General features: G+C 36.6%; 1 protein-coding gene across 1 annotated transcript; it reads left to right on the top strand.

Moving 5' to 3' along the window:
* The first annotated feature begins 1,328 nt into the window (after positions 1-1,328).
* LOC106135629 (synaptic vesicle glycoprotein 2C) lies at positions 1,329-24,063 on the top strand. The gene is made up of 14 exons (XM_060952669.1): positions 1,329-1,601; positions 3,242-3,393; positions 3,586-3,737; positions 4,991-5,138; positions 6,471-6,633; positions 8,554-8,772; positions 10,800-10,920; positions 11,482-11,616; positions 13,237-13,329; positions 14,041-14,321; positions 17,430-17,641; positions 18,062-18,221; positions 18,973-19,116; positions 20,314-24,063. Coding segments are annotated over exons 2-14 (1,941 nt in total). The 5' UTR covers positions 1,329-1,601; positions 3,242-3,281; the 3' UTR covers positions 20,315-24,063.
* The last annotated feature ends 37 nt before the right edge of the window (positions 24,064-24,100 follow it).

Here is a 24,100-nt window from a genome sequence, read left to right as displayed (position 1 = left end):
TATATAAGATCGTTCTTTCATAACTTTGAGAATATGGTTTTAATATTTGGCCAGATCGTCACATTTTATCTAACATCACTGTTGATACAAATGCCTTGACCAAATTAAAATATTTCTAATTTATTGTCTTTATTTTCTAACCAAGTTTAGCGTTTTACTGTACAGGTAGCCAAATATAAAACTTTGTGTCATTCATCTAGTACAAAATCTAAAAAGGACATAGTTCTGATTTTTCAAATCTAATAAATATTTTGATTCAGATGTCGACATAACTCCATTTAAGCTTTTAAAGGTCACAATGAATCAGATCCGAGTATATTGATTTTTCTCAGGGACCTTGTATGCGACGTCCGGTGTTGCGAATTGGGTGAATGTGTTAAGCGACATCCGCAAAATGTGTTCTTGTGCTTGTACTCCGTTTAAAATTATTTTACAGTGACTAAAACGGATTGAAATAGGACATAAGTAGTGAAAATGTGTATTCTTAAACAGTGCAGGTTCTAAACAGTTCAATTACTATTCGAAATTTTGCACTTGACACGAGCAATAAATAATCACAATGTAATTTGTACAATATTATCTTAGCCTGCAGCAGTCGAGTGTAGCACCGCTTTAAGTGTCTGTAAAAATTACAGAATAAATATTTATTGCTTAATGCTAGAAAACTGTAAGTTTTGTGTTCTTAGTCTTACATATTTTTGCACTCTTCATAAAAATTCAAAGTATTTATTTTTGTTCTGTTTATTATTCAATTGAAAAATAAAGTGTAGTATTAGTTTCTAAAGGCTTTCTTTGCCAAGTATATAAAAGAACTAATCAACATTTCATATTGATTACCACAACCATGACAAGTTATTCTAGTTCAAGGTCTATTTAATTAAAATTAATTATACGATTTAAACATATTACGAATTAGTAATATTTAATTGATTTATACAACACTACATTTTTTCAACAATTTTTATATATAACAATTACATTTGGTAGCAACATATTAAGTTAGAGTTAAATCAAAATATTTTCATTAAAAACGAGATTAAAAAACCATGCATAGTAATTAATGAGTTTGAGACTCTACCATTTAAGTTCCTAAATATTATTTTTATCTTCATGCCCAGTGTTAATAAACAAGTGTTAATAAAAATATATTTTTGCAATACATATAGGTTAAATTAATTTCTGGTTTAATGTAATATTTAATCAAATTGATGTCACAACACTATGAAATAAATTGATTCATTCAATTTTCATAAAATCATTCATTCTAAATTTATAGCGGCCAAAAATAGTAGTCCTTTAATTTGACAGTTTAAATTTTGTGTACTGTTCTTGCTTGTTTTAAAGTGACTAGTCTCAGGAAAGAGAAGTCAATTACATTGAGATTATTTTAAATGCTTTATATTATTTTTCAGTAACTCCCATTCGTTCATCCAGCCAGATGTCACTTATCAGTCTAATTAGTGTGTGAGGCGTGTTTTCATTGTTTTAGATTTTATTTTACGTCTATTATAATAATACGCGTAATAAAAACTAGTCCGGGACAGGGATAAATAATAATTTAATCTGATTTCTGCTTGTAACTTAAAGATTGGGATCAAAACGTAAGTTTGATTGTTTTGTAAAATTATATTTTTCTACTCTTATCATATCAGATTGAACCATTATTCTTTGATATTCCCGGGTTTATCTGCGTAATAATGTAAATATAGAGCATTGTTTGCTATTTATAGAAATATTATCGACCAGATAGTGTCAAAGGCTTTCGGTGTATAGTATAATGTTTATAGTCTTTAGTTACAAGTGTTAAGAGCGCTTGCCATCAGGATCCCCCACAGAGATCACGGCATGTTTGTCTAATGCCTGATTTTAAATTATCTTTTCTGTACAAGTGTAGCTCCATTTAATTTTCTATTAGAAAAAGGGGTTTGAAAAGTAAAATTTATAAAGCACTCTAACAAAAGCACTTGCGACTTTATTGCATTGCTAAGTGTTTTCTGATGAAGATAAACCTAAGCTATATTATTGTAAAGTTTCACTCAATTTAATTCAGAATGCAGTCTGTCACTATCTCATTCCCATTATTATGCCATTCTGTTTAATGAAGCCTTAGTTTGTTGTTTATAAATAGGTACCTACTTTATTGTACACAAATAAAATAAACTAGGCAAAAACAATAACCCACAATATATTCTTTAAAGAACTGTTGATCAGACTTACCCATAGGGCATGAAGTTTTGATATACATATGTATATGATCATGTGCAAGCACATCTTTATCTCTTACGGGGTAGATAGAGCCAACAGTCACAAAAAAACAAAGGCCATGTCCACCTGAGGCTTAAGAATGGAATTGAGATTAGTAAATTAATTTAGAGAAATGTATATTACTAGCTGTGCCTGCGACCTCATAATATTTATTTTGAATAGTTATTTTGAGCATCACTGAAGCCCTCAATGAATAATTTTCCCCATTTTTTCTCCACATTTTCCATTATTTCTTTACTCCTTAAAAGTTGCAGCGTGATGTTATATAGCCTAAAGCCTTCCTCGATCAATGGTCTATTCAACACAAAAAGAATTTTTCAATTTGAACCAGTAGTTCCTGAGATTAGCGCGCGTATATTTAAACAAACAAACTCTTCAGCTTTATAATATAAGTATAGATTGATGAGAACCTTACTATGTATTTGTTTTTGCCATGGTATCTGTCACACTCCATAAAATAATCGCACAAGACTAGCTTGTAAATAAAATTGTAAATTTAACATATGCTAAATTTGTTATATAGCCTTTTATTATAAGTCTTTGTATCCTATTTTTTTCCTTAATGAAGAATAGCATTTTATTGATAGAATTCAGAGTTAGATTATAGATGTAGTAAGTACTAATGAATGAATGTGATGTTGCAATTGCAACTGATGTTTGTGGACATTTCAATGTGTGTCATTTCCGAGATATATTTGACAGCTTCACCAATGTGCAGAAAATCGTCTAAAATTCAAGATGACGGCACAATTCCAATAGTTCCAATTTGACGGCCTCTGTTGCACTTTATATTTTCAACTACAAAATAACATGTCTGTGTCTCATTTATACATATAATCACGTCTTTATCCCTTATGGGGTAGACAGAGCCAACAATATTATTAAGCTTGTCCTTAACGTACCGGTCATCACAGGTATTTACAGTTGTCTTAAAATTGGCTTATATATTTTTTTGATGGAAGAATCCTTTTTTCAGATGCTTTTTCCCAGTAACCATAGAGTAGAGCTAAGCAAACATGGCGGAGGAGCAGGCGTGCCTTGTGCGCACGCGCTCCGACTCTGAAACCTCCTCGAAACTCAGCTTCGGAGCTATACCTCGCACGATGACATACACTGAACATAGAGTTGGTAAGTGATTACTGTTTGTACAGTGGACCAAATACAAAAAGGTTTAATGTTGTTGACGTGTTGGATAAAGGCGTAAGCTGAGTTTTTCCGCAAGATGCAGCTGAGACTGTACTTGTAATTTTTATGACACGATCAAAATGCAATAAAGTTAGTTGCCTGAACACAGTCAATACATTACAATTGTGGTTCCAGGCCCAGAGGGCAGCGGCGAGCCCAACAACTCAACAAACATGGCGGCCAGCCCCCCCGAACACAACGCGGACGGCAGCAACGAGAGCGGGGAACTGTTGGACTACAACGACGCTAGTGTGCTGGAGCAGTTCCATGAAGATGCACTGAGACAGGTAGGAAGTCTTCATCTGGGTGACGGTGGTGGAATCGGTGAGATGTATAAAGGCACAGGTTCAAATCCCACTTAGGCCATAACATGTGATGTTGAGTCGAAGGTTGTTCATAAAATCTTTGCTTGCGCCAATAGACTCTTCACATTTATTAGCTCTCTGTGATTGGCTGATGGCGTATGACGTTTGATATGTCACTATATTGACTTAGTTCTAGTTTAGTTTTTATACTATAAAAACCAGGAACTTTGTCACATCGCCTAGATTTGGTTGTGGACCGTGGGTATTAAAGCAACAATCGTTAGGGAACCTGTAACTCAATAGGCGAGGATGCTTTTAGACAGTGTATTATTTTGTAACATAAAGTACTAGGCAAGCATAACTTCAAAGGAGTTCTTCTTTCAAGGCCGGGTGCGGTTTAACCCAAGCTCGCGTGGTACTCGCCTCAGGCTTGTTCGTGATGGGCATGTTCCGTTTCATCGAAAAAAAAATTTCCATAGTCGAGAAAAAGTACTAGGCTTGCATAACTTCAAAGGAGTTCTTCCTTCAAGGCCGGGTGCAGTTTAACCCAAGCTCGCGTGGTACTCGCCTCGGGCTTGTTCGTGATGCGCATCTTCCGATCATCTTTCGAAACTACTAGGCTGTCATATCTACAAAGCAGTCAATCTTTTCAGTTTTGATTACTCAGTTATCGAAGACGGAATCTCATTACTATGACAGTCATTAAAAGCCCTCGTTCCACGTTCTTAACCTCATGTTATTGACGTCCGGTGAAAATGCTACAGTGCAGTTTGTACCGCCGCTTCTTCTACACATGCGCTTTGGAAGCGGTAGTAGTTATAATAAAATTTAAATGATGTGACGTCAATAAGTGATACCTTGTATCCAATTTTGAAATTTCTAATCAGGATTCATCGAAAAAAAAATTATCGTAGTCGAGAGAAAGTACTAGGCTAGCATAACTTGAAAGGAGTTGTTCCTTCCAGGCGGGGTGCGGGTACTCGCCTCGGGCGTGGTCGTGATAGGCATCTTCCGTGTCATCGAAAAAAATTACCGTAGTCGAGAGAAAGTACTAGGCTTGCATAACTTCAAAGGAGTTATTCCTTCAAGGCGGGGTGCGGTTTGTCCCAAGCCCGCGTGGTACTCGCCTCGGGCGTGTTCGGGATGGTGGAATCTTCCGTTTCATCGAAAAAAAATTACCATAGGCGAGAGAAAGTACTAGGCTAGCATAACTTGAAAGGAGTTGTTCCTTCCAGGCGGGGTGCGGTTTGTCCCAAGCCCGCGTGGTGCTCGCCTGCGGCCTGGCTATGATGGGCGCCTCTCTGGAGCTGGCAGCCATCCCGTTCATACTGCCATCGGCTGAGATGGAACTGTGCATACTTCCCCACGAGAAGAACTGGCTTGGTAAGTCATGTTACTGTAGGTTTGTATGTTTGTTTGTAAACTCTTTATTGCACATAATAATAAATATAACAAATTACAAAACAGTTATTGGATTTAGAAGAATATGTACAATGGCGGACTTATCCCCAATGGGATTTCTTCCAGTCAACCAAAATATAAAGGAAAATCCGAAATTAAAAAGGCAGCGCACATAAAAAGCAATGAGGATGCAGTATAATAAACAATACATTTCTACATAAGGTAATAATAAGTAGGTATTTTAGATACTAATCATAATGTGGTCAACATTTACAACTGTGTTAAAATTGTTCAGTTGGACTGTTGAAGGGTTAAGAAATTTTGTGGTTATAGGCACTTTAGAATAGGACCACCCCATCTCTTTCCCAAGGATGTCGTAAAAGACGACTAAGGGGCTAATAAATAAACTTGAGATTCTTATTTTAGGCGACGGGCTAGCAACCTGTTAATATTTGAATCTCAATTCCATCATTAATCTGAACGTGGCCATCAGTCTTTTCATGACTGTTGGATCAGTCCGCCCCGCAAGGGATATAGACATGATTGTAGTTAACCTTCTTGTTATACGCCATAGCAACGGTTGCCATGATGTTACATACATACATAAAATCACGCCTCTTTCCCGGAGGGGTAGGCAGAGACTACCTCTTTCCACTTGCCACGATCTCTGCATACTTTCTTCGCTTCATCCACATTCATAACTCTCTTCATACAAGCTCGGCGGTTTCGGGTACTTTTGACCTGACCCTTTACCAGGACGTCCTTAATTTGATCAAGATGCCATCATGTTGTTTGTTAGATATATGTCAAAAATAATTTTTATTGTTACATGTTCTTAATTTTATGTTGAATAATATAGTGTTTTTTTTTTTTCAGTTTTAAAATGTCTATATTATTCAACATAAAATTAAGAACATGTAACAATAAAAAATATTTTTGACATAATATAATCTAACAAACAACATCATGGCAACCGTTGCTATGGCGTATAACAAGAAGGTTGCCTGCGTGTTCATACATACATACATATGTTCACGTCTATATCCCTTGCGGGGTAGACAGAGCCAACAGTCTTGAAAGTACTGAATGGCCACGTTCAGCTATTTGGCTTAACGATAGAATTGAGATTCAAATAGTGACAGGTTGCTAGCACCATCGCTTAAAAGAGGAATCCCAAGTTTATAAGCCTATCCCTTAGTCGCCTTTTACGACATCCATGGGAAAGAGATGGAGTGGTCCTATTCTTTTTTGTAATAGTGCCGGGGACCACACGGCACTACATGATTATGTATTCATTGTTTTCTATTTCCGCAGTGCTAATAAGCCTGGTGGGAGTATCGCTTGGTTCTGTCGGCTGGGGCGTTCTCTCTGAGCGGCTTGGACGACGTAGAACTCTGCTGTCGTGTCTCGCTGTCAACGCAGTGTTCGCCGCTATAGCCGCCTTTATGCCCACTTACGGCACTTTCATGATGGCCAGGTGAATTCTTTTTAATTGCTAAAGTATAAACCGTTTCAATATTTTTACGAAATATTCGATATTGATTATTATCATTAGTTTTACATTCATTCATGTTTTTTTATGTTTCACGGCACCGATACAAAAAAGAATAGGACCACTCCTCCATCTCTTTCCCATGGATGTCGTAAAAGGCGACTAAGGGATAGGCTTACAAACCTGGGATTCTTCTTTTAGGCGATAGGCTAGCAACCTGTCACTATTTGAATCTCAATTCTATCATTAAGTCAAATAGCTGAACGTGGCCATTCAGTCTTTTCAAGACTGTTGGCTCTGTCTACCCCGCAAGGGATATAGCCGTGACCATACGTATGTATGTATGTTTTTAAATGTAGACAATGTGCATTCGTCCACGATTAAGATTTAAGATACTTATTTGTAAATTGACGTCCGGTGAAAATGCTGCAGTGTAGTTTGTTCCGCCGCTTCTTCCACACATGCGCTTTGGAAGCGGTAGTAATTAAATATAAGAGATATGACGTCAATAAGTGATACTTTATAATCTATTTTATTCTAAAAGAAATTTTCGTTTTCGTTCTGATATAAAAATCGATATAATGTCCAAGTTCAAGGGCAGAATTATTAAATTCGTACTGAAATAGTGTCTTGATTTTCTCTTCATATTGACGTCAAATATGCTCTAAATAAGTAGAGTAATTACATTTAATAATACATTTGAGGTGTAATTTTATCGTGTTTTAAAAAATATAATGAGTCAGGTGCTTTTTTTCAACGGCAAAACGGCACGTGTATCAAATCCTACCGCGCATATACACTTACAGTCAATTCCAAAAAAATATATTTGTAGCTTGTAGCTAACTAGCTTATACCCGCAGTTTCGCCCGCGCGAATTACGATAATTTATTATTGACGGCCTCTGTGGCGCAGCGGTAGTGCGCTTGTCTGTGACACCGGAGGACCCGGGTTCGAATCCCGGTCAGGGCATGATGAGAAAAGAACTTTTTCTGATTGGCCTGGGTCTTGGATGTTTATCTATATAAATATTTATTATAAAATATAGTATCGTTGAGTTAGTATCTCGTAACACAAGTCTCGAACTTACTTCGAGGCTAACTCAATCTGTGTAATTTGTCCCGTATATATTTATTTATATTTATTAGCGCCACATACCAGATTTTCACGCGCAAATTTAGCGCCACTTACAATAGAATAGGTATAGGTTTTTACCAGGATGAAAAGTGACAAAGATACCTATGTCCTTCACCAGACTCTTTATTATTATATACGCAAAATTGCAAGAAGATTAGTCCAGTACATAACGCGTGAAAAGGTCACAAACAGCCAAGAAAATGTTACAGTTAGGATTTAATTATAATAAATAAACTCAAAAACACCTATTTTGATGATATTTATTTCTACTTTAAGTTTAAATAAGTTACTTATTTCTAGAAATAAGTTAATTATTTATTTATAATTGTAACAATTACAATTTGTAAAGTATAATAGGCGTTGGCGTCTACCATTGGGTTAAGCGGAGAACCTTTGTGTGGGTGTTAATAAATAATGTATAATGAACATACATACTATATCATATATACTATAAACATACATACATGTTCGCCTAGGTCTTCCCACTCCGACCTTTCCCTCCACACTCTCCTTGTATATCTGCTTAGTCAACCTGTTTTCATTCATCCTCTCCACATGACCGAACCATCTCAACATACCCTTTTCTATTCCTGTAACAACATCTTCTTTCACATCACAACATTCCCTTATCACGCTGTTCCTTATCCGGTCACTCAATTACTATAAACCTATACTTAATATATATTATATATACCCATTAACTATACTAAATATATATATATATATATATATATATATATATATTAAAATTATATACATGTTTTCTTCCAGATTCTGCTCAGCCATTGGCTCCGGCGGCATAGTGCCAACCACTTACACCTACACGGCCGAGACTAGCGGCAAACCGCGGCGCCACCTGGCCCTGGCGATGGTGTTGCTGTGCGGCGGCGCGGGCGCCTGCCTCGCGCACGCTTTAGCGAACGCTGTGCTCCCGCTGACTGGCGCCAGCACACTGATTGAGAACAAGGAGCATTTCAGCGCGTGGCATAGGTGCGTTCTTTTTTTGAATTTTTTTTTCAGCCAGAGTTTTGATGAAAATAATTTTGAAGTATGGATTTTGGCGTTGAGAAGACGTGATATATTTTCCTTAAATCAGCCAGTATTATAAACGGAGTGCTTATCAGTGTCGCCTGCCTAGTGCACGCTTTGGCGAACGCTGTGCTCCCGCTGACTGGCGCCAGCACACTGATCGAGAACAAGGAGCATTTCAGCGCGTGGCATAGGTGCGTTCTTTTTTTGAATTTTATTTCCAGCCAGTTTTGATGAAAAAAATTTTGAAGTGTGGATTTCGGCATGGAGAATACGTGATTTATTTTTCTTAATTAAATCAGCCAGTATTATAAACGGAATGCTTATCAGTGTCGCCTGCCTAGTGCGCGCTGTAGAGAACGCTGTGCTCCCGCTGACTGGCGCCAGCACACTGATCGAGAACAAGGAGCATTTCAGCGCGTGGCATAGGTGCGTTCTTTTTTTGAATTTTATTTCCAGCCAGTTTTGATGAAAAAAATTTTGAAGTGTGGATTTCGGCATGGAGAATACGTGATTTATTTTTCTTAATTAAATCAGCCAGTATTATAAACGGAATGCTTATCAGTGTCGCCTGCCTAGTGCGCGCTGTAGAGAACGCTGTGCTCCCGCTGACTGGCGCCAGCACACTGATCGAGAACAAGGAGCATTTCAGCGCGTGGCATAGGTGCGTTCTTTTTTTGAATTTTTTTTTCCAGCCAGTTTTGATGAAAAAAATTGGATTTCGAAGCATGGAGAATACGTGATTTATTTTTCTTAATTAAATCAGCCAGTATTATAAACGGAATGCTTATCAGTGTCGCCTGCCTAGTGCGCGCTGTAGAGAACGCTGTGTTCCCACTAACTGGAGCCAGCACACTGATTGAGAACAAGGAGCATTTCAGCGCGTGGCATAGGTGCGTTCTTTTTTTAAAATTTTTTTTCCAGCCAGATGTTTGCTAAAAAAACTCGAAGTATGGATTTCGGCATGAAGAAGACGTGATATATTTTTCTTAAATCAGCCAGTATTATAAACGGAATGCTTATCAGTGTCGCCTGTGGCGCACGCTTTAGCGAACGCTGTGCTCCCGCTGACTGGCGCCAGCAAACTGATCGAGAACAAGGAGCATTTCAGCGCGTGGCATAGGTGCGTTCTTTTTTTGAATTTTTTTTTCCAGCCAGTTTTTATGAAAAAAATTTTGAAGTATGGATTTCGGCGTTGAGAAGACGTGATTTATTTTTCTTAATTATATCAGCCAGTATTATAAACGGAGTGCTTTTGGTTATGTGTGGTTCTATTATCAAATGGAGTAATTAGGAAACTGCCAATATTATAAGAAGGCAATATCAGTGTCGCCTGCCTAGTGCGCGTTGTAGAGAACGCTATGTTGGGAACACTTACTGGAGCCAGCTGATTCAGAAAACATTTCAGCGCGTGGCATAGGTGCGTTCTTTTTTTGAAATTCATCAAGCCAGTGTTTCGAAACATGCACTTCAGCTTGAAGTAGTGTGTTCTTTTTTTAAATAATCTGGCCATTTTTTTTACGGCAATTGATTTCAGAGAGATTGTGTGATGATGTGCATTCTGTTTAATATTAAGTATATAACATTTCTAAGACCGATTTAGATTTTGTTCGTCAAGATTTAACTACGTTTGATGGAAATCGATCAAAGGCCATCTTTGCATCGCCGCCACGAAATTTCGGATAACATAAAAGCATGTGTCAAGATGTTCTTTTTTAATTAATACGCTACCAAATTCGTAACGACGAAATCTTTATCTTTTTTTTATGTGTGTGGATTCCGGCACCAATAAAAAAATAGCATAGGACCACCACTGATCTTTCCCATGGATGTCGTAAATACGATTAAGGGATAAGCTAAAAAACTTCTGCTAGCAACGTGTCACTATTTAAATCTCAATTCTATCATCAAGCCAAATAGCTGAACGTGGCCGTCTACCCAGCAAGGTATACAGACGTGACTATATGTATGTATGCTTATTGTTCCAGGTATTTACTACTATGCACGTTGCCCATCCTGGCTTCCCTCGTCAGCCTGATATGGACGCAGGAGTCGCCGAGGTTCCTGTTGGACGTCGGGAGGGAGGTGGACGCCATGATGGTGTATCAGGTATCGCTAATTTTATACCGCGTCTCCACCCGCATTAAACTAATTATCGCGTCATTCCCGTAAAATGGAAATTTTCTGAGACAAAGCTATTTTTGAATAATACCTAAGATTTCTCTGAGTTCTTCACATTCAATTGATTTGTTATAAGTAAAATTATTACTTTTATGATATATAAATAAATTAAAGTATAGGGGACAAATTACACAGATCGAGTTAGCCTCGAAGCAAGTTCGAGACTCGTGTTACGATATACTAATTTAACGATACTATATTTTATAATTAATATAGATAAACATCCAAAACCCAGGCCAACCAGATAAAGTTCGTTTCTCATCATCCCCTGGCCGGGGTCGAACCCGGGACAGAACAGTCTTGGAAATACTGATGGGCCACGTTCAGCTATTTGATTTCGGAGTTTGTACATATCCGTGAAATCTTTGCTTGCGCGATTTAGGTTTTTCGTTGTTTTTGACTGATAGCGTCGCGTGATTTATTTTTCTTTTTTATTTTGTGACTTGTGGCGTATAGATTTCACCATACTTTTTTTGTTTTTTTTAACAGAGCATCCACAGCGGCAACCAATTCCAATTATGTGGTAAACGCGCCTCCGCCGAGCCCTACAGGGCTTCGGAGCTCGCCCTTCCCGGCAAGAGGCGGCCGCCCGCGCTACACCACGTCAGGCACAGCGTCAAAATGGTGAGTCTTTTGTTGCACCCGTCAGATACGAGGGTGAATCTGACGGCCTCTGTGGCGCAGCGGTAGTACGCTTGTCTGTGTCACCGGAGGTCCCGGGTTCGAATCCCGGCCAGGGCATGATGAGAAAAGAACTTTTTCTGATTGGCCTGGGTCTTGGATGTTTATCTATATAAGTATTTATTATAAAAATATATATAGTATCGTTGAGTTAGTATCTCGTAACACAAGTCTCGAACTTACTTCGAGGCTAACTCAATCTGTGTAAAAAAAAAAAAAATCCAAAAGTTCGCGGCCTAACCTAGAAAACAGTTTTTTTTAAAGAGAAATATTTTAATACTGCAGTGCAGTTTGTTACCGCTTCTTCTGCACTGACGCCTTGGAAGCGGCAGTAAACTTAGTTTTTAAGTAATTTATTTGCCGTCAACCAATGTTGTTAAACCATACGTTTTGACAATTATTAAGCGATATATAGTATCCCATAGTAATGAATAAAAATTTTGAATGTGAATTTTATTTTTCGACATAATCACCGTTTAGTTAATTCAATGCACTTCCTCCGTATCTCCTGCAATTTATTAATACCTTCGAAAAAAAATGATTCCTCAAGGACGAGTACAACATATTATAACTCAAGAATTAGGTGTTCACAAGGTGAGATGAGTGCCGAGATTGCTTTCAGCTGACCAGGGGTTCGTTTCACTATTTCACGTGACTGTTTGGAGCTGTTTGAGTCCGATCCTGATGATTTCTTGTCACGATTTGTAACTATGGATGAAAGCTGGGTACATCACTATACTCCCGAGTCGAAGCAGCAGTCTAAACAATGGAAGCGGTCCGGTCCTGACTCCCAAGAAGGCAAAGGCAGTGTTGTCAACCAACAAAGTTATGGCATCTGTTTTTTGGGATGCAAGGGGGGTTATATTGGTAGATTATTTACCAAAGGGTGAAACAATTTATTCTAAATATTACTGTAACCTGCTGAGACAATTAAGAGGAAAAATAAAGGAAAAACGACCGGGAATGATCAGTAAAAAAATTTTGTTTCACCAGGACAATGCGCGCGTTCACACCACAGCAAAATCAATGGCTGAAATTTACAACTGTGGTTCCGAACAGCTGCCACACCCTCCTTATTCTATAGCCAAATCCGTATAATATATATATATATATATAACGGATTTGGCTCCCGTCCAAATATATATATATATATAACGGATTTGCCTCCGTAGGACTATTACCTCTTTCCGAATTTAAAAAAAAACACTTGGGAGGATCAAAATTTTCTAATAATGACGAGGTGATAGCTGCGGTGGACGTGTATTTTGACGACCTTTAGGAATCATTTTTTTTCGAAGGTATTAATAAATTGCAGGAGAGATGGAGGAAGTGCATTGAACTAAACGCTGATTATGTCGAAAAATAAAAATATTACTCTTTAAAAAAAAATTGTTTTCTTGGTTAGGCCACGAACATTTGGTTTCACCCTCGTAAGTCATGTGACGTCAATAAGTGATATCTTGTATCCAATTTGAAAATAAATCTATTCTATTCTAATGAATCAGCATCAATGTGAATAAAATGGGATTGTCGTATAAAATGTACTTTCTTCTTTGTCCACAGTTTTGGCAGTCGTTTTTCCAACTGTTCTCGAACCCTTACAGAAATACCACGCTCACTTTAGGCGGTGTCATGTTATTCACCTTAGCTATACAGGTGAGTAATATAAATTGTGATAAAGAAAAAAAATAATAATGTGCCGTGCGGTTCCCGGCACCAATAGGATAGGCTTATATAAACTTGGGATTCTTCTCGTAGGCGATGGGCTGGCAACCTGTCACTATTTAAATCTCAATTCTATCATTAAACAAAACACTTGAACTTGGCCTATCAGTTTCTTTTTCTTAGTCGCCGTTTACGACATCCTTTGTAAAGAGATATTCAAAAGTCCTGGGAACCGCCCAGCACACTGGATTTTTTCCTAAAATGATGACATATATATGTATACAGAATTATATATATAAATATATATATATATATATATGTATATCTCTTCGATCTCCTGTTTGGTTTCCTTCCACCCAAAGGTTGACTGGAAGAGATTGCTTTAGCGATAAGTCCGCCTTTGTACCATCTAAATCTGCTTTGTGTTGTTTTGTATGTTTTACTCTTATGGTGCAACTAGAGGCCGCCCGCGACTTCGTCCGCATGGAAACCCTATCAATCCCGCGGGAACTCTGGGATAAAAAGTAGCATATGTGTTATTCTGGGTCTTCAGCTACCTACATACCAAATTTCATGGTAATCGGTTCAGTAGTTTTTGCGTGAAAGAGTAACAAACATCCATACAAACTTTCGCCTTTATAATAGTAGTAGGATATAATAGTAGTAGGATAAAGTGTTTTATCTGTCTATCTATATATACAGTTCTACCTGTCATCCTACGTGCCGTCAACGGTTCTCAACATGGAGCACGCCGAATTCGAAGCTTCGAAAGTTATAATCTACAGCACCACACTGACGAACGAACATTACAATCGTACGCTGGAGAACGTGGAGTTCAACAATGTCACGTTTAAGAGTTGCGCGTTCAGGGACGCGTTGATGTCTCACGTCGCGTTCAAGAACTGTTCGTTCGAGAGCGTTGCGTTTTTGAACATAAAAACCTCGTACACGACGTTTGAAGGATGCTACTTCTATAATACCACGTGAGTTTCATTTTTTTTTTTCGAGTTTTTACTTGAATTAACAAGAATTCTTCCAATAACATTCCATTACACGTAAGATTTTCATGATTTTTTAAATGATTTAAGTGCATGACGAAGTTATACTACAAAAGTGTCATATCTTTTACTTGCTTAAAAAAATCAATATTTTACTGTTCGTTCGAGAGAAGTCATGAATTTTTGAATATCTTTTAGATACTTAAAAAATCAATAATTTACTTTATTTCCTTCGGGACTTTGCCTAACCCGTTCATGTATGAAAACGTAACACTATCTCAAAAACACCACTAGAATATAAAAGATTATGTTACGTTTAAAAGTTGCGCGTTCAGGGACGCGTTGATGTCTCACGTCGCGTTCAAGAACTGTTCGTTCGAGAGCGTAGCGTTTTTGAACATAAAAACCTCGTACACGACGTTTGAAGGATGCTACTTCTATAATACCACGTGAGTTTATTGATTTATTTCATTTTTGTAACGAGTTTTCACTTGAATCAACAAGAATTCTAGTTACATTTCATTACTTGTAAAATTTTTAATGAATTTTTAAATGACAAGTGCATGACAAAGTTGTACTACAAAAATGTCATATCTTTTAGATACGTAAAAATCTATAATTTACTAAATCTTCTTTGGGACTTTGTCTTACCCGTTCATGTATGAAGATGTCACACTATCTCAAAAACACCATTAGAATATAAAAGATTATGTTACGTTCAAAAGTTGCGCGTTCAGAGTCGCGTTGATGTCTCACGTCGCGTTCAAGAACTGTTCGTTCGAGAGCGTAGCGTTTTTGAACATAAAAACCTCGTACACGACGTTTGAAGGATGCTACTTCTATAATACCACGTGAGTTTATTAATCTATTTAATTTTTGTAACGATTTTTCACTTGAATCAACAAGAATTCTAGTTACGTTTCATTACTTGTAAAATTTTTAATGAATTTTTAAATGACATAAGTGCACTCGTACATGACAAAGTTGTACTACAAAAATGTCATATCTTTTAAATACGTAAAAAATCTATAATGTACTAAATCTTCTTTGGGACTTTGTCTTACCCATTCATGTATGAAAACGTGACACTATCTCAAAAACACCACTAGAATATAAAAGATTATGTTACGTTCAAAAGTTGCGCGTTCAGAGACGCGTTGATGTCGCACGTCGCGTTCAAGAACTGTTCGTTCGAGAGCGTTGCGTTTTTGAACATAAAAACCTCGTACACGACGTTTGAAGGATGCTACTTCTATAATACCACGTGAGTTTCATTTTTTTTTTACGAGTTTTTACTTGAATTAACAAGAATTCTTCCAGTAAAATTCCATTACACGTAAGATTTTCATGATTTTTTAAATGATTTAAGTGCATGACGAAGTTATACTACAAAAGTGTTATATCTTTTAGATACGTAAAAAAACAATAATTTACTGTTTTACTTTTTAATATGTTACGCAATTTAAACCTTGTTTGAGATGGGACGTTTATGTATGAAGACGTGACCCTGTATCAAAACACCATTAGAATGTAAAAGATTATGTTACGTTCAAAAGTTGCGCGTATTTCAAGAGATGCGTTGATTTAGACCATAAAACTTCGTACACTATGATTGAAGAATGCTTCTTCTATAATGCCACGTGAGTTTATTAATTTATTAGTAAAAAACGTCATTAGATCGTCACTGAGTCTAAAAAACTTACAGGCGATGGTCTAGCATGTGTCACTTTTTGAATCTCAACTCCATCATTTGTTTCTTCTTTAGTCTTCTCTAGAGTTGGTTCTGTCTAAGTCTGTCTGTCCCCTTAATAAAGATCTTTTGTGTATATGTATCTCTCCATTTCTCTTATAGAATCATCGCCACAGACGTGGAGCTGTGCCTTCTGATTTTATTCTATTAATCATGATTTCTGACTTTTTCTCTCATCATCATCATCATCTCACCTGACACAGACATGGAGCCAGACCACCAGTTAGTCTGAAAAGAGATTGATTTGTCTATTGTCTCTTTTAATCACGGTTTGTCACGTTTACTCGTAGAATCATCGACACGGAAATGGAGCTGGGCCGCTAGCTAGTCTGAAGAGTGACAGACTCACCCTATTAATCATGATTTCTCACTTTTTCTCACATAGAATTATTGACACAGACATAGAGCTAGGCCGGGAGCTAGTCTGAAGAGTGACAGACTCACCTATTGTCCATTTGAATCAGAATTTCTCACTTTTTCTCTTAGAATCATTGATACAGACTTGAACCTATGTAGTTGTAACCGGGTAACTCTAAAGTTATTTTTAAAAGTTGTGCTCACCTACAATTGGGTTGCATGCTTGAATTTAATTTTGGGAGTGAATTTTTAGAATGTATAACCTGTTGGCGTCCCTAAATAAATAAATAAGCTGGGCCGCCAATTAGTCCTGAAGAGTGACAGACTCACCTATTCTCCCTTTCAATCCGAATTTCTCACTGTTTCTCCTTTAGCATCATCGACACGGACATGGAGCTAGGCTAGGAGCTAGTCTGAAGAGTGACCGATTTACCTATTTCCTCTTTCAAATCTAATTTCTCACCGTTTCTCTCTTAGCATCATCGACACGGACATGGAGCTAGGCTAGGAGCTAGTCTGAAGAGTGACTGATTCACCTATTTCTTCTTTCAAACCGAATTTCTCACCGTTTCTCTGTTAGTATCATCGACACGGAAATGGAGCTAGGCTAGGAACTAGTCTGAAGAGTGACCGATTTACCTATTTCCTCTTTCAAACCGAATTTATCACCGTTTTCTCTCTTAGCATTATCGACACGGACATGGAGCTAGGCTAGGAGCTAGTCTGAAGAGTGACCAATTCACCTATTTCCTCTTTCAAACCGAATTTCTCACTGTTTCTCTTATAGCATAGGAGCTAGTCTGAAGAGTGAGTGATTCACCTATTTCCTCTTTCAAACCGAATTTGTCACTGTTTCTCCCTTAGCATCATCAACACGGACATGGAGCTAGGCTAGGAGCTAGTCTGAAGAGTGACCGATGTACCTATTTCCTCTTTCAAACCGAATTTCTCGCTATTTCTCTCATTTCTCACTGTGTCTCTCGTAGCATCATCGACACGGACATGGAGCTGGGCCGGGAGCTGGACGCGCGGTGCGTGCTGAACGCGAGCACCATCCGCGGCATGCAGGCGGGCTGCGCGCGGCGCGCCGACCTGCGCGCGCGCCTGCGCGGGCTGCTGGCCGAGCACGCCGCCGCCGCGCGCGCCGCGCTGCTGGCCGCCGCCGCCGCCGCGCTGCCCCCCAAACTCAGGCCTTTGAGTGAGAAACCATTGTCTGATTGACACTTCTTATACGATGTAAACTGACACACGGCTCCGTTCTTGGCTGATTGCTCGCCGAAGGAAGATTTCACGAATTGGAGCATAAATACAACCTCAGATTCATCATCGTGTGTCGCGCGGTTCCCCAGGCATAACACCAGCCTGGCGGAAGATCTTCCCTTTGGTGGCGGTCGAGCCAGAATAATTTTTCACGCTACAACAGAATTAAATATCCTTTCTTAAATATCCTCCCTTTTTTTAATATCCTTTTTTGTTAACTGGAAAAGATCCCTTCATGGAACATGTCCGCCATTGCAATTGATTTGTTTCTTTTATAACTATGTACTATTTCTTGTTACCGTGTAAATTTCTATGCAATAAAGATATAACAAACTAATATATTCCACCATTGTAACAGCTCCACAATGCGCCGCACTCATCATTCTATCGCCGGCCGTATACTTCGCCAGAACAGAACACATCCTGTATATACTGGAAGCTGCGTACAGGATGTTCCTGACGCTCATCTTCTTCACTGTGGGCGTCAACGTGGTGGACTCGTACCCAGCCAATTTGAGGTAAGTCTTTCTATAAAAAATATTTTTTTTTTGTTATTCTGACATTTTTATAACAATAAAATTCAATATTTAAATTTATTTTGATTATCTTAAACAATTAATCTATATATACCTAATTAAATAATTAAATAATATACACTAGTATTAATTATTTTATAATAATTTTATAATAAAAAAGGAAATATTTGTTTGTTTGTGATATCTTTGTTGCAAAGATATTTACACATTCACAAGGAATAGTACCTATATAGTTAGAAAAAAAAATTATCACTTGCAGTAGAAGAATTATCCCACGAAGGGATTTCTTCCAGGCAAACGGCATACAATAAAATTAATTTTTGGTATTTTCAGGAATTTTGCATTTAAGTATTTTTATCTGTGAGGATTTATTCTTCGTCTTAAGTACATACATATTTTTGAGTAAATCATTTTGCTGTTTTCATATATGTATTTATATACATATATATAAACAGTAAATTGTCTTAATAAATTATTAAAAAGTTGTGGCACCATTAGAAAAAGAATAGGACCTATTTCTTTCCCATGGATATCTGCGACTAAGGGATATGCTTATTAACTTGGAATTCTTCATTTAGGCGACAGGCTAGCAACCTGCCACAATTTAAATCTCAATTCTATCATTAAGCCTTAACAGCTGAACGTCGCCTTTCAGTTTTCAACACTGTTGGCTCCGTCCGCCCCGCAAGGGATATAGACGTGACTGACTATATGAAAACGTTTTCTAACACAGGTGCACAGCACACGGTCTGATACTGTCGGTAGCTTACATGGGAGCGGCAGTCGTGCGCGGAGCAGGGAACGCCGGCCCCGCCGCCAGCTGCCTGCTCTGTGCATTGCTGTCTGTGGCCGCCACGGTGTTGGCTATACGGAGATAGTAAGTTGAATTCTATATTGTATAGGTACTAGCTGTTGCCCGCGACTTTGCGTAAATTTCGATGATGATGAATGAGTTTGAATTTTAATTTTGGTAACTTATTTGCAGGCAAACTCATGCTCTTTTTTTGGTTTTGGTGAAAGTTTTAAATAAATCGGTTCAGTACTTTCGGGGATAAGTGTGATTATCAGAGATCGGAATAGGTAGATTGATTTTAAGTATTGCATCATGAATTACCATAGAAAGCATAACATGGATAAGCCTCTTTTCCGGGATTCCATTTCAGTACTTACACTTACAGTAAACTACATTGTCCGCGGGTAACATAGGATTACAATTTACGTGAACGAAGTCGGGGGAAAACAGCTACTACTAATATATTCTACATCCCACTTGTAAAAATTCCGGAAATTTTTTTAATAATTTACAAATCCCGCAATCCCGGAGGCATGTCCGTATTTATATATACGTTTCAGTTCATTGACCCCAATTTAATCTACCTATTCCGATCTCTGGTGATCATACATACAGTCAGACAGACAAAAAAAAATTGCTTTCTATTATTCATTCTAAGTGTCCCTCTATCCATTTCAGTCAAAAATACTAAATGTACAGACAAAATATTTTTACTGTTTTATTATATGTATAGATACGAAATACCAATTACAAAATTAAGTAATATAACCATTTAGTCACGTCTTCATCCCTTGCGAGGTAGACAGTGATAACTGTCTCGAAAAGACTGAAAGACCACGATGAGCTGTCTGGCTTCATGATGGAATTGAGATTCAAATAGTGACAGGTTGCTAGCTAATCGCCAACAAGAGGAATACCAAGTTTATAAGCCTATCCCTTAGCCCCCTTTTACGACATCCATGGGAAAGATATGGAGTGGTTCTATTCTTAAGTGCTGGAAATCACACGTCATCATTATTTTTACATGGTCATATTTGAACCTGTGCAAATTTGTGCGCATTGCGCTTATTACATACATATAATCACGTCTATATCCTTTGCGGGGTAGACAGAGCCGAAAGTCTTAAAAAGACTAATAGGCCACGTGCAACTATTTGGCTTAAAGAAACGAATTGATGTGCTTATTCTTCGGGCACAATAACCGTTCATCAGTCCACTTACTTTGTTACAAAGTTGTATATAATCTGCGGTGACACCATTTTTTTATTTTTTATTTTACAGATTATTAACGGTGAAATCACAGCGACGATCCCAACACGCGACAGACTTGCCATTTGTACGTATACCAAAGCTATTGACTGATTGGTCAAATAATTGTATGATTCGATACTCAGAAATAAATTAAAAAAAAAAACATATCTAGTGTATGCAAGGTCAACACAAATATTTTAAGGTTATTGGATACTGAACGACTATTTTTGTTAATGGAACAATATTGAACATTGAATTTCTCGCCATTTTAATACTGTTTCTCAGTGTTTCTCGCCAATCCGGTTCTGGAATTTAGTGGGTCTCGTCTTTTCATTACTGTCACTAAGTAATTCCCGCCATTTTAAGTACTTTTATAATGGTTTGTGGTACCATTTTGGTACAGTAATTTAGTATTTCTTCAAGGCAACGGTCACCAAACCTAGAGTGTTCTAGGTGAATTCTGTATCATTTACTATTTAACTAATTTATATATATATTAGGGGACATAATTTTTCAATTCAATTAATTCACATTTGCCTTCCGTACCGCTGAATTTAAGTTTGACAATACACAGAGAGTTATGTATTTAATTTAAGAAGATTTTTTGGTATCTTTATTTTTTATTTTACCGACTTAAAAAAAGGAGGAAGTTGATTAGAGGAGGTGGTACGCTTTTAGCAAAAGCTATATTATTCACTTTGTTAGTTGAAGAATGTTTTAATAGGAATCAACAGCACTTGAAACATCACAAATAGGTAATTACAAAACCTGACCCCAGATTCTTATTTCATAGGTTTAACTTTAACCTGATAGCGGAGAAACTTAACTTCAATTGAATCTAACCTTAAATTATTTGTTCCTAATTTGAGCTGACCTTGTAATATATTGCAGATTTTTGTAACTAAAATGTTATATATGACAATCTACTATTTGTTTTTAATATTAATACATGCATAAAATTATAAATTAATTATAATGGAAACTGCAATAAAAAGTAATCAATTTTTTAATGGAAAATTACGAGTAGATTAAACAAAATAAACAAATATATTCCCAGTAATAACAAAAAAGGCTGTAACAAAAGCGATAATACATTTGTCTAAATGTAGATCAGAAGGCTGAACATATCTGAAGGAAAGACAAAACGGTTGTTATTATAATAATTGTATGTTATTTGTAAAGAAAAAAAATAGGTGTTTAACATAGATGTGACGTTTTTGTATGACTTGTAGTGCCATTCCAAATATATGTCGTACAAGGGTTTTGAACTCTTTTGGGAAAAAAACATACTTACATATATGTATATGTAATCACGTCTTTATCCCTTACAGAATAAGTCTTGCTGAAAATTCACGTTAAATTTTAGGGCCTTAACCTGCCTACCCTCATGAGGAACAGGCGTGATTGTATGTAAGTATATTGTCATCTACAAAAACTTCGAATGTTCTAGAATTTCGCAATGTTTTCAAAAGAGTTTAAAACCCACAATATCCCAGTAATATTATGAATATAGGACTATCCGATCGAACCTACGTAAAAATCTATACATAATTGTAACCGGACTTCACTAAGGTTGTAAATAAATTAGACGTGATTTTCAATTTACTAGCGGTATGACTGATATTTCTGGTCGAGTGATATTTCTCTTGACAATTACGATGTACATTTAGAAAAGTATTTATTGTGTTGATCCTACGATCAACTATCATAGATGAGAGCAAAAAACAAATGAAATAACATCAGCAATTTTATTTGAAAAATATATAAGAGTACCATTCAAAAATGGATCGTAATGTGTTGGAATAAAGCGCATACTCCTTAAATATGTAATATATATGACGATTTTGTGCTTTATTGTAATAAGTTATGATACATTTTCGGACGGCCGGACGAATTTGTTACGCACTCTCGCTCGCTCTCTCACTCACACTCCACTCCAGAAAGGTGAGGATGTAACCTGAATCAACGTCAGAAATAATAATTTATGTACATTGTAACTGTCAAAGACTTTACCGCACGAGTTTTTTACTTCGACGATTGATTTTAAACAGGACGGAACTATGTTCTTGTAGTAAGTGTGACAGAGATGGAATCTATGTATAAATTTGATAGCTGTCTTGTAAATCAAGCTATGTTTGACAGAGTACGTATTGTTAAGTAGTGTTGCCATATCCCGAGTGATATAATTAGAGACTGCTATTATATTTTCCTTCTATGATTAAAATATTTTTTTTTCATTATATATTATATACCCTGTGAGGTGAATGTGTGTCGGAAAGCATAGTTTTGATGTTGCAATGCGTTATGGATTATTTTGAATATATATATTTAATATTCTATGGTCTTAAAAATAAAATGTCATTTACAAATTTTCAATTATTAATGTACAATAAAATTATGAATATACAACGGAATTATTTAATTTACAGTAGAACTGGGAATTAAAATGTAGCTTACTTCATGTAAAAATTGCATTGATTAAAAAATGAAATAATCCTAATACGAATGATTTACCTGATATGACTAAGAGTTTTCAACAATATTTTTGTAATGCTTACAAAATACATTATTTGTATAGGGAGTATAAGTTTCATAAAAAGCTAAATCAGAAATTAATGGTGCGTTGCAGCAGTCTCAAAATATGTTTATTCATACATTGCTCGCCATTATTTTATGTTGTAGATAAAATTTGCCATATTAAAGCCTTTATTTTTAATGTATAGACGAATTAAATCATTATTCTTTTTATATGATACTCAATTTTATGCATAGTCGTGAAATATTTAGTTCTTTATGGTATTTTATTTTATTGTGTACTGTAGTTAATGCCATGTATAACCACTAGTCAAGATTTATTATTTTGAGTTAATATCGTATGCGCGTTATTGTGACAGAAAACTGTAAATGAAATCATGCAATAAAAAAATATTTACTTTATCACAGTGTACACAATTAAACTGCTGACTAATTGTAAAACTACAATTTTAAGTTTCCGACCGCAATACCGCGCATCGATCTCAATAAAAACCTATTTTATTGGTTGTATATTTAACACATATCTCGAGATATTTCATCTTAGACTGAGTAAACATAAATACTATTTAGTTCTTATTGGAGTTATTTTTATTTAGATAAAATTTATTAAACGTAATTGAACGAATTTTTTTATAGTTAACATGTCATGCATTCATTGTAACTTCGAGTTTGAAGGTTTTACGAGTTAATTTAAGCGTAACGCGCGGGGCGTGTGTCGTCGATTTTCTAAACACGCAAGGCGTGTTTGGTAGTAGCTGGGGTGAACAAGGTCAAGGCTCATGATCAGGATGTGAAGATCTGCATATTCAAGCAAGAGTTTTGCTTGAATATGCAGTCTCGACCGAGTTAAACAAATAATCTGTGTTGTTCGTGGCAATTTCGCGAATTTAATTTTTATTGCTCTTCTACTGGGTAGTTGGCGGACAATCATTTAGTAACACAAGAAAATAAAGACCATGATGAGCAGACTAAAACACGCTAAGTGTGTGATAGAAAAAGTCGAAACACGCCTAGCGCGTAAATTCATATTTGAATTATTTCTTTAATTCTATGGATTCTGCAATGATGAAGTGAAGGAAATCTTTGTATATTTGTTTGGTGTGTTTGGATAAAAATATGAGCTAATTTTTATTAATAAAATTTGTCGGTAATAAAATAGAAGTGGTAAGAATTAGCAAGGATAGACTGACTCGTATTTGGATTATGTAAATATAGTAAGAAATAAATATGTTGATATTTGCAATATATCATGGTTTCATTTGTTTTTCTACATATACCACCT

The sequence above is a fragment of the Amyelois transitella genome, chromosome 29 (genome assembly GCF_032362555.1).
Source record: "Amyelois transitella isolate CPQ chromosome 29, ilAmyTran1.1, whole genome shotgun sequence".
Lineage (NCBI taxonomy): Eukaryota > Metazoa > Arthropoda > Insecta > Lepidoptera > Pyralidae > Amyelois > Amyelois transitella.
The sequence above is the reverse complement of the archived record's forward strand: the minus strand, read 5'-3'. Positions and strand labels throughout refer to the sequence as shown.

Excerpts from the sequence above, each read along its gene's own strand:
- LOC106135629 (XM_060952669.1), top strand. The coding sequence starts at position 3,282 with ATGGCGGAGGAGCAGGCGTGCCTTGTGCGCACGCGCTCCGACTCTGAA. Across the intron at positions 6,634-8,553 it reads GGCACTTTCATGATGGCCAG|ATTCTGCTCAGCCATTGGCT; the intron begins GTGAATTCTTTT and ends GTTTTCTTCCAG. Across the intron at positions 14,322-17,429 it reads TGCTACTTCTATAATACCAC|CATCATCGACACGGACATGG; the intron begins GTGAGTTTCATT and ends TGTCTCTCGTAG.